Source organism: Alosa sapidissima, chromosome 10, assembly GCF_018492685.1.
Source record: "Alosa sapidissima isolate fAloSap1 chromosome 10, fAloSap1.pri, whole genome shotgun sequence".
Taxonomy (NCBI): Eukaryota; Metazoa; Chordata; class Actinopteri; order Clupeiformes; family Clupeidae; genus Alosa; species Alosa sapidissima.
The window spans coordinates 19835192-19846872 of NC_055966.1; the positions used below are offsets into that span (position 1 = coordinate 19835192).

The window sequence follows — 11681 nt, forward strand, 5'->3', positions numbered from 1 at the left end:
TGCCAGAGGCGGCCATTGTGCTGGAGGACCATTAATAATGCAGGAATGTGTCTGTGTTGGGGCTGGGGAGGGAGACTTGCTCCTCTTACCCTCCCCTCAACCCCTGGAGTCAGTTTGTTTTGTGCTGTCCTGATAAATGACCCAGCCTTGCGGGGCACACTCTATGTTTCATCCATTAATTGATTAATTGAGAGCATGGGGTGGTGTGTGTGTGTGTGTGTGTGTGTGTGTGTGTGCGTGTGCGTGCGTGTGTGTGTGTGTGTGTGTGTGTGTGTGTGTGTGGAGAGTTGTGGGGGTCTGAGTAAAAGTTTTGACTGGCTGGTGGCTGTGTGCCTGCTGTGGAGTGGATGAGATGGGATGGGTGGGGGGGTGCAGAGAAAAGGCTGATGGTGATGGATCAGAGGGTACGCAACTGCTCTCCACTTGTGAGGTGCCCACTCAAAGGCCAGATGTTTCTCCAGACAAACGACAGAAAGGGAGCATACGGGGGACACGTGAGAAAAGGTTCAGCATAAGAGGAGCATAAGGAGTGAAAGAGAGTGAGAGAAAGAGAGTGAGAGAAAGAGAGGGAGAGAATGAAGGAATGAGAGATTGCCCTGTGGTTCGAATCCAACATGTGGCATGTGCCCTTTAGAGAGTCTCTGGATCTAAATTGATGTGACAGGGGCCAAATAAAAGGTTATAGGTCTATCACATATCAGACGGCCTGTTTTCTCAACAATCTTTTATATTTCACGTGACATTTATGATTCAGAGCGAATGACCCTGAGAGTTTATCTTAGGTTTTACTATCACAGGGGGTGGTGTCAGATTCACGGTGACCCTCAAACTATTTTCTGCTTTGTAATGAGTCACAATTATTACAAACACGCAGTAACTTTGTTGCGGCATTAAGTACCACTACAATGTGTAATGGCCCAGCATGGAATGTTCCGGAAGAAAAGAAACTCAACTCAAAAGCATTCACTGGTGTTCCTTTTGGCGAGTTCTTCAGAAGTGTGCCTAAGTGCGCAGCCCTGAGAGAGTGGCTGAGCGGCCCAGGAGTGCAGAGGGACCTCAGAGAGGCTGTTTGAAGTTGGGTGCTGCTCCTCGGCTGTGATGTTGCCTCCTACCTTCTGAGCGCGAGCTGTTCAGGACGTGGCCCTGCTCGCCGGGGCCCCTGCAGTCTCGGGGTCCTGATGCAGCATGACGGCAAACATCTGGTTTCTCTTTGGCATCGTGGGGCGCCTGGTTAAAGCTACCCTACAGGCACATACACATACACTAGAGAAAAGGAGAGAGAGAGGGAGGGAGAGAGGGTGAAGTGGAGGGTGAGTGAGAGAGAGAAATGGGACGGAGGGAGGGAGTCGGAGAGAGAGATGAGGATAGAAGGGGAGAGCGAGAAACTAAAGGGGATAGAAAGAGAAATATGGAGTGAGAGAGATGAAAAGAAATAGAGAGGTTGGGATAGAAGCAGATGAACTAAGAGAAAGGTGCACATTGGAGAAGGAGAGGCACAAAACAGAGAGAGAGAGAGAGAGAGAAAGAGAGAGAGCTGTATGAAGGAAGTTGGATGCATGAAAGTGGAGAGCAGAGAAAGGGCAGAGACAGACGAGGTTAATTACAGGCCCCACACAGGGATAAGAGCTGCTGGCTGTTTGACAGAGACACACATAGGGTCCTAAAGCTCTCTCTCACTCACTCACTCACGCATTCACTTACCTGCTCGTTTGCATTCTCATTCACTCATTCACTCACTCACAGCAGTAGGAGGTGGAGACGCTAATTTCTCTCATTAGAATCCGTACGAGGTTAATAGAGGCCATTGGTGTGTAAATGTGGCAGGGGAGTGTGTGCATGTGTGTGTGTCTGTCTGCGTCTATCTGTGTGTGTGCATATGTGTGTGTGTGCTCAAAGGATACTATATATGATCGAAATTTAATTCAGGCCACTGACTGGCTATTAATAGTCTACTTTTCCTCATACAGGAGATATGTGCCATTAGCCTGCTTATATGTCGTTACAGCTTGATTATATGGTGACTAGCTAATATACCTCAGGTAGAACTGAAAAACTGTTGAAAGGCTCACATTCACAGGCTGTTATCAGCAGTATTAAAGAGTAGTATAAAACCTATTGTGACCTTATGTAAACCAAAATAGATACAACAAAAGAAAGAAAGAATGAGGAGTGAGGAGAGATGTGAAAGTGTTCTTTGAATTATATTCTTGTTTTTAAGAGAAAAGTATGAAAATCATCCCAGATATGAGAGGAGCTTTCCTTTTAAATGCAAGTCTGGTATTATGATGTATGAGAGATTACACTTTTACTGCTACATCTCCTTACTGGATGCTGTGTTTTAGCCAGATACACCTGAATTAACATATGGTATGCAGGCATGCATGTAGTCAATGACCCTAATTTCAGCGACTGAAGGCGTGATACAGAGAGGATGACACAGTCCCACATTTTTCCGCCTGGCTGTTCTCCTGTCTCCTGCACATGAGGAGCGAGGAGGAGATGATTATTTTTTCATATTTGGGTTAGGCAGTGAACTAAATCCTGCTCCACGCATGGCTGCCTCAAACCAGGCACTTCTGAGCTCTGCTGTCAAAGCACGTCTGATGCGACTTACAGAAGTGGAGAAAGTACCGGAAGAAAATGGCATCTGGTGGGGGGAGCTGGGTACCCCACTACCCGCCACCCTCCCTCCCACACACACACACACATTACTACCACCGACACCCACCCCCACACACACAACTGCCCCCCCCCCCCACCCCCCCACATTTATTCTTTCCGTTTAGCCGCACCCCCAGCCTTGGCCCTCTCCTCTCTCCACACCTGTCCAGCATTTTATCCCGGAACTCCTCCCAAACAATGGCAGCCTTTCCTGCCCGCCCCGCAGGACATCTGGAAAATATTGCAGCGGGGCAGACCTCCTCCTGGCAGGGTTTACCACTCACGGCTCCACTGCAGACAGGGATGGAGGGAGTGGGGTGGGGAAGAGAAGAGAAAGAAAGAGAGAAAGACGTGAGGAGTGTAAGAGTTGGACAGAGAGAGAGGTCTTAGTCTTGAGTGACTGAACCTCAGAGATGAGGGCCCCACACTTTTCATGCTCTCCTTGTCAGTAATTCCTCTCCTCTCCCTCTCTCTCTCTCTCTCTCTCTCTTTCTTTCTCTCTCCCTTTCTCTCTCTCTCTTTCTCTCTCTCTCTTGTTCTATCTATCTCTCTCGCTCTCTTTCTCTCTATCTCTCTGTATCCATCTCTCTCACTCTGCCTCTGTTATTGTGACCTGCTGTCCTTTGGCTTTTAAAACAGTTTTAAAACACTCTATGACTGGTGTTGCCCATCTGTTGACATATGTTTCATGCCTTTAAATGGCTGGCATAGTATGGGCTAAAAAAGCTTCACTGTCACCAAATGATGGATGTCCAAAAGCAGGACACTGGTTAAAGAAATAAAAAACAGGACACCATATAGAGTTTTTTCTCTAATCAAGGATGTACAGTTGGGCCCTTTCCGCTTGAGAGAGGCCTTGTATTGTGTTCCTCTTATATGAAAGGAAGCCCTGAAATAGACATCGGGAGCGTATGTGTTTTGAATTCCGGGAAGATCTGACATCTGCTTCCTATGTAGCAAGAGGTCTGTGGTGTGCCAGCTCACGAGTAACACTCTGCCATTTATAAGTGAAATCTCATCACGATCAAAGCCTTTTGGCTTCAATTTGTGTCTTTTCATGGGGCGTACAGTGACAGAAGTGCTCTTACAGCATTCATTTAGCTACTTTTGCTTGTTCCTCATGAAAAAAGCGCCCTGAAACAAGATTCAGCTGAGCTGTCGACTACTAGACCTGCCACTGAAGCTGAATCTCTTTGGCTCGCTGGAACTGGCATCTCTGGGCTTCCGAAAGAGCAGAGCTCTGAGTTTAATTTACATCAGAGTGAGTGAGTGAATGAATGAGTGAAAGAGGGAATGAATGATTGAGTGAGTGAATGAATGAATGAATGAATGAGTGTGCCGGCTCCAGCTGCTCTCATGTGCAGTGGAACATCTCTGGTATAATGACTCATTAAGTTTTTATAGGAGTGCAGTACTCTCCTCCAGTCACTTCGGGGACCTGTCACTCCCGCTCTGTGAGCCCTTTTCACTGACCTGAGAACAGGGTTCACATCTGAACACCATGCAACTTTAGCCTGAAGCCTGAACTTCATTGAGAGACACCTCAAACCCAGAGAGCCGCTGATATCTGGCCCTTCCCTTTTACACAAAAATGTGAAAATGTATGTCCCACCTTCTGGGCCACATGAGGGCCAGATTCTAGCCAGATCCGTTTCAGGTGTCAGCTGCCTCCTGCATAAGAGGATGCCCAGCTGCCCGACTGCCTCTTATGCTAAAGAGAAGTAAAGAATGTGTGAATCAGCACGATGGCTGTATTGATGCTCCTTGTCGGTGGTGTAGAACGGCCTTGGAGTTTTGTTGGTTCTGCTGAAAGGGCTCTCGGAGACGGGACCGGTCTGCTGCTCTCGAAGGAGCAGAAGCCTGAAGTCTGGAGAATCTGGTAGCCAGCTAGCCTCTTTCATCTGCAGGGCTGGGTCCTCTTTACTGCCATGTGCTGACACACTGATGCATAAGACACACACACACACACACACACACACACACACACACACACACACAAACACACAAAATAACTGCAGAAGGGTGCTCCTTGGCTATAAATACTTTCCGCACACGTCTCTTTAGTTTGAGCCCAGCCTCTTGAAACACCCCCCCCCCCCCTTACACACACACGCACACACACCCTTTCCCCCTCTTTCATAGCGATATTTAAAAACTAAAAATAAACAATTTGCTCTCTCTGTGCGGCACGTCGTTAAAGCAGTTAGTTTTCACCCACAGCACACGCTGCGTTGGCTTGTAAATGTTCCTCAACTGTCACTGAAACTCACCAATGTAGCTGAGGGAAGTACAGAGGGAGACTCAGGCCGGCAGAGCATGTGTGCAGTTTTTTTTTTCCTGTAGCTGTCCTGTAAAATATTGACAGACTCATGAATTATTTAGCGGCCGGAGGCCCCTTAGGGTATGCAAATGCAACCATGATGTAGGAGCTTGGTTAAACTAAAGGTGCATTATGCAGTATATTATTCCCCCTGCTGTCATAGACATCAGAGCTAGTGTGGGAAACGCTGCAGTGGCGTGGAGTTAACCCCCCGCCTGCTTCGCGCCGTGCCACACCCGGTATACCGGCTGGACTGCACAGCGAGCGGAGATCGACTCCAATTAGCGGGGGCGGATGAAATTTGAATGCTACGCATTGGGGAAAGACTGACTGATCGTCGCTCAGTCAGCATGATTTGAGTCTGTCAAGAAGAGAGAGGGAAGAACTGAAAAATAGTGCAACATTTCTGACTTGTGATGCCTCAGAATGATTTATATGCCATCTGTCTATGTCAGAGTTTGTGTTTGTTTCTTGTGTGTGTGTGTGTGTGTGTGTGTGTGTGTGTGTGTTTGTACAGTATATGTACAGTATGTATAACATGTATCTATCTATGTGAGTGTTTTTGTTTAGTCACTTCTGGATTTGTCTGTGACTGTGGCTGTGGCCGTGGATGTGGCTGTGTGTGTGTGTGTGTGTGTGTGTGTGTGTGTGTGTGGCTGTGTGTGTGTGTGTGTGTGTGTGTGTGGCTGTGTGTGTGTGTGTGTGTGTGTGTGTGTGTGTGTGTGTATGTCTGGGCTTCATGAGTGTGCCCATGCATGGGTGACAGGCAGTGCCCGTGCCGGCCTCAGATGTGGGTCTGTGCCAACCACACAGAGAGTGGGCGCCGGGCCGTAGGCCTGCCACAAGGACCCCAGAGTGCCCGCTGCCATATGCTCTCCGTGCTCGCGGTGATTCAGCACACAACAGCAGCCAGACCTAACCTACCCATCTCTTTTTTCTCTTTCCTCCCCCCATCTCTCTCTCTCTCTCTCTCCTTTTCCCCCCTTCCCTCCCTCTGTTCCTCCTTCTCTGTTTTCACAGGAGAGAAAGAAAGACAGGCCAGCAGAAAGAAAAGAAAAGAACAAGACGCAAGCTCCCCGTCTGTCGAGTCCGAAGAGGCGCCCCTGGTGCCGTCTGTACAGGTCACCTCAACCGTGACGGCGCGGCACAATGGAGGCTTGACCCGCTGTCCCCGAGACAGCTATCAGAAAGCAAATATTTAAACTCATTATACCTCTGGCTCCCAGAGCGGCTTACGCTGGGACCTACAACGGAAGCAGAGAGAGAGAGAGAGAGAGAGAGAGAGAGAGAAAGGAAGGAAGGAAGGAAGAAAAAAGAGGGGGGGCAGTGAAGAAAAAAAGAGAGAGCAAACACATTGAGAGTGAACTCGGGCGGCTATTTCTGCCACGCTGTGGGCAGAAGAACGTCTCATTTGGGAGTGCACTTGGACTGCAGAAAAAGGATTTCCCTGTGCCCTGCCTGTTTACCCAAATGCCTGTCTAAATACTGGATGGAGATATCAATTTTGTAGCCGGTCCAAAAAGGCGCCCCAACAAAAGAGTCTAACTATAGAAGAGCCTGAAGCTTCAGCGGCCCCCTCCTCTTGACTCCCTCACAGGGCCCTCCAGGGGAGAGAAAAAAAAATAATACAGTACACAAGCAAAGTTAAAGGAGATTAGCTGTTTGTTGTGCGATAGCTTTCAGATCTTAAACTGAGAAGTCTCACCAACATCAAACACAGACGATCAGATAATCTTCTGGAATAATCCGCCCCGGCCGTCGTCTAGAGACTTCATCTCCTGCGAGGCTGCTCTTGTGCCCAGGCCGAGGCGCTGTGCAGTGTTGGGGGACAACTGCTCTTTCGGCTGCTGCCTGCTTTGATGCATTTACCCATCGGGGTGGTGCAGGATGAAGCCCTTGACTCCCATCGGCTCCCCGTCCCCCCTGCGACTCCTCAACAAGGGCCCGGACTACCTGCGCTGGCAGATGGACACTGGCAACCGCGGGCGGGCGGTGAGCGCCGTGGAGCGTCTGGAGGCCGACAAGGCCAAGTACGTGAAGAGCCAGCAGGTCATTAACACCAAGCAGGAGCCGGCGCTGGTGCCCTGCGCCACCCCTCCGCCCCCACCACGCCGGCCGCTGGCCGTGTCGGCCTGCTCCACGCCGCGCCTGCCGCACCGCTGGCACCAGGACGGCTTCTACTCCACCTCCACCCCACTCTCCCCGCGGGACGACAGCGAGGACGACTCCAGGAAGGAGAACCGCCAGGGAGGGGACGACGACGAGGATGATGAAGATGATGATGAGGGAGCGCCGGCGAGGAAGAGCGTGGAGGAGCAGAACCGCACCAACGCCAAGCATGTGCTCATGCCGTCTCCGCGGATGCCCGTCCCCGTGCCGCTCGTGGCGCCCCACAGCGCCCCCGTGCTGCGGCGGAGCACCGGCAAGCGCATGCTGCGGCCGGACTCACTGGTCATCTACCGGCAGAAGAAGGAGTGCAAGTCGCCCACGGTGACCATCGCGGGGGGTAACAGCGCCACGGAGACCAAAGGCTACAGCTTTGTGCGGAGGCTCTTCCAGGGCTCCATGCGGGAGAAGAGCAGTGGGGGTGGAGACAAGATGACCATCAGCGAGGAGAAGGCGCCGTCACGAGACGGAGACTCGCGCATGTCCTGGTCCAACGACAAGAACTCGGTGGATGGCGTGACCGGTGGCAACGAGACACGGCGGTCCAGCAGATCCGACCGGGCACGTTCGGTGGAGTCCGACAACGGGAACGTCTACCTCGTGGAGAGGCCGGCGAAGAAGCCCAATGGAGCGCTCAACGGCACGAGTGACCACTCGAACAACAATATCACCGCGTTCACCACCACCACGGACGACGACATGGACCCCTGGAAGCCCGTGGTTCCGCCCGTGGCCCTGCGGACCGGGCTGCGGCGCTCCAAATCGGAGCTGCGGCTACGCTCGTCCTCGCTGGCGCTGTCCGAGCAGGAGCGCTTCTTCGACTTCTGCGGCCTCGACCTGGACATCATCGAATGGCTGGGCCCCGAGAACTTCCTGTCCGGCGCCAGCTCTATCGACACGCTCTCGCTCATCCTGCGCAGCGTGGCCGGCGGCTCGGAGCCCAGTGAGTTCTCACGCCACTCGGGCGACGGCCTGTTTCAGGAGGAGCTGGCCGAGCAGCTGCCCACCGGGGTGTCCATCATCGAGCGCAACGCGCGGGTCATCAAGTGGCTCTACGGCTGCAAGAACGCACAGAAGGAGGGACCCAAAGAGTCCACAGTGTAGCCACTGACTGACTCCAACTGAGTGGACAGGGCTAAGGACTAAAGCCCCTATGCAGAGCTGATACGCCATAGAGTACTTCTGACAGATCGATATGCTGTATTTATTTCTTTTGAGAATATGTGAGAGACTGTTAGTGCTGTGAATGCACCAACCCTTCCCCTTTTGCCACATACTGAAACCGCCCTTCTACCCTCCTTTTAGGATGACGCATTTTACTGGTCGCCTGTTTTCAAACAACTCTCTTCTGTGTTATGCTCAAAACTGTTCAAAATTTAGTCTCGATTCTGTGATACTAGGTCATGTTGTAATGTGTGTTATTGCACCAACTGTGTTGTTTGCTTAACATGCCTCTGCATCCTGTGTCTTTGCAAGTTAATAATTTATGAACAGAAAAAAAAACATTGAGTTTTGTTTCCCCTGACCAGAAGAAATGATGTGAGTATTAAGTGAACCGTGTGTACCTCATTTCTCCACTGTCCCAGATTAGTATGGGTTGTGTGTGTGTGTGTGTGTGTATACCTCATTTTCCCACTGTCCCAGATTAGTATGGGTTGTGTGTGTGTGTGTATACCTCATTTTCCCACTGTCCCAGATTAGTATGGGTTGTGTGTGTGTGTGTATACCTCATTTCTCCACTGTCCCAGATTAGTATGGGTTGTGTGTGTGTGTGTATACCTCATTTTCCCACTGTCCCAGATTAGTATGGGTTGTGTGTGTGTGTGTATACCTCATTTCTCCACTGTCCCAGATTAGTATGGGTTGTGTGTGTGTGTGTATACCTCATTTCTCCACTGTCCCAGATTAGTATGGGTTGTGTGTGTGTGTGTATACCTCATTTTCCCACTGTCCCAGATTAGTATGGGTTGTGTGTGTGTGTGTATACCTCATTTCTCCACTGTCCCAGATTAGTATGGGTTGTATGTGTGTGTTCATATTTTTTTTTTCTTCCTTAAACGCAGGCGTTGGAACAAACATGCAATACACCCCTATGGGGCCTGAAGAGCACTGAACTGGAGTGAAAACAAGAGAGAGCGAGAGAACAAGAGAGAGCAATAGAGAGAGAAAAATAACATAGACCTATGATCTCTTTAATTTACTGTGCATAAAGAATGCTGTTCCTGATAAACCAAGAGTACAATCTCATAGTATTTAAGCTCACTCATCAGGCTCAGATCAAGCTTAGTTGAACCAGACATGCACCACTGCACATGTTGCTGACTGAATTGCTCTACAATTCCAAATCCATAGAAACAGAGTGTATGTTCTGTTTCTATGTGTAGATTTCTCCATGTCACAGAATATTCCAGCAATACCAGAGACATCATAGACTAGATCACTTGTTACTGTCAATATGTCTCACGTTTTAAAGAAAACAAAGCAATAATCAAATACTCAACGCAGAGCACGACTTCAGACTCTGCTGCATGATGAAGGGGCCAGTGCGCTTTATTCCCCTCAGCCGAATAGTGTTAGGTAGTCTGACATGGCATGAATGACAGTCACATAAAGGCAAACTCCCACAGGGCCAACAGCACTCCCCCAATGTGTCAGACTGTGATCTGTCTCTCCGTCTTAAAACATGAAGGGAGGGAGCTAAGGGCCCTTTTAATCAACACCCCCACCTTACACACACACACACACACACACACACACACACACACACACACACACACACACACTCACACACACACACACACACACACACACTCACTCTCTCATACACACACCCACTCTCACACACACACACACCTTACCTTATGCCCTCAGCCACTCATTCACACTTTAGTTAAAAGCAGTATGTAGGCCAGGGGTCATAGTAGACCCACTGCAAACTGGATAGGAGAGTTACAGCAGTGTGTGCAGGTCACAAAATCATGTGACCTGTGTGGAAATTCTGACATCCCCACAACCATGATAGATGCCTTGTATGACCTGCTCTGGATGGGTTCTCTGCTCCTCTAAATCTGCTGGAACTTGGTTTGATATGTTGGTCTCGACGCAGATCTGTATGCTGAAGGTCCGAAAGAATGGCCATCTGGCCACAGCCAAACTGGAAATGCTAGAGAGCTGTTGTGTTTGCATGTTTACAGGATGGTGTATATAATTCTGCAAAGATTTTCTTTCTATCTATGAGAGGTTTAGATTTTATTCCAAAGAACATTGTGTATTATTTACACACAAGGTCAACATAATAAAGTACTATTTGTGGATAATAGTTCATTTTTTTGTCTTTTTTACTTGCAATCAACAGAAGTAAAGTAGAAATTGTACAAAATTCATGTACTGCGTACTGTGATAACTGAAATGTGTTGTTGAATTGTTATTATAACTCTAGGGATATCGACAACATTCTCACACAAGCACACACATACAAAAATAGATTAGGTGACACTTACGAATGCACATACATATAATGATATCTGCATGAAGTCTAGACATCTCTTTGCCATGTTATGTTTGACCCACTGGAGACCCACACAGTGCTGGATGAAGGATCTTAAAGGATGCCAAAACTCAGCCACGGCAGAGACAGCAGCGCAATCCTGTCGCTGAATAACTCTTTAGTGAGAGGATAACCCAGCTATCTGTTTAGGCCCTGAGTGCCCGTGGGTCTGAGTGGCTGGTTCATCATTGCCCAGGTCACAGGTTTGATGAAGTGGCTCTTTCTTTTTGTCTCTCAGCTCATTTTCCAGCTGCGCTCAAGTGGCTGTTTACTACTGAACCCTATTAGCACACAAGACACTTGAGTTTGAGGCCGCTGGTCATTGTTCAGAGTTAGCACACTGGTGCCACAGGCCTAACGCTCTTCACCTGTCTGTCTGGTCATGGACCCTCTTCACCTGTCTGTCTGTCTGGTCATGGACATTCTTCTGTCTGTCTGTCTGGTCATGGAAGCTCTTCACCTGTCTGTCTGTCTGGTCATGGACATTTTTCTCTATGTATGCCTGTACCTCTGTCTACATGTTTGTGTCTATCTACGCTCCTAAAATGAATATGTTGTCCCTATCTGGACACAGAGATGTGTTTAAAAAACGATGCAAGTTGTGTTATTTTCAACGCAAGTTGTGTTATTTTCAACACATTTTGTGTAATAAATAAAAAAGGATATAATACAAAGTTGTGTTGTCCCTATCTGGACACAGGAATGTGTTAAAAACAATGCAAGTTGTGTTGTTTTCAACACATTTGTTTTAAGAGTGCATCATCTATCTGCTCTGCCTTTCCCCCTCTCTCTGCTCAGTCTCTCTGTCTGCGTGTGTCTTTTTCTCCCTGTCCTGAGAGCAGGAGTGTGTATGTGCGTGACCCATGTGTCCTGACTCTCTCGGTGGCCGTGTGTGTGTGTGACCTGCTGTGACGCCCTGTTTGTGTTGAGCAGCAGGAGGTCCTATAAACATGCATTTGGTTACTGAGTTATTCCTGTGCTGTCTGT

The 11681-nt window shown here is 49.0% G+C and overlaps 1 protein-coding gene across 1 annotated transcript in view; it reads left to right on the plus strand.

The window, feature by feature from the left end:
• Positions 1-11244, plus strand: part of fam110d (family with sequence similarity 110 member D) — a 20604-nt gene extending 9360 nt beyond the window's left edge. The window contains exon 2 of the mRNA XM_042107117.1: positions 6002-11244. Coding sequence (XP_041963051.1) covers positions 6869-8251 — 1383 coding nt within the window. The 5' untranslated portion in view covers positions 6002-6868 and the 3' untranslated portion in view covers positions 8252-11244. The remainder of the gene's footprint in view (positions 1-6001) is intronic.
• Positions 11245-11681: the final 437 nt, after the last annotated feature.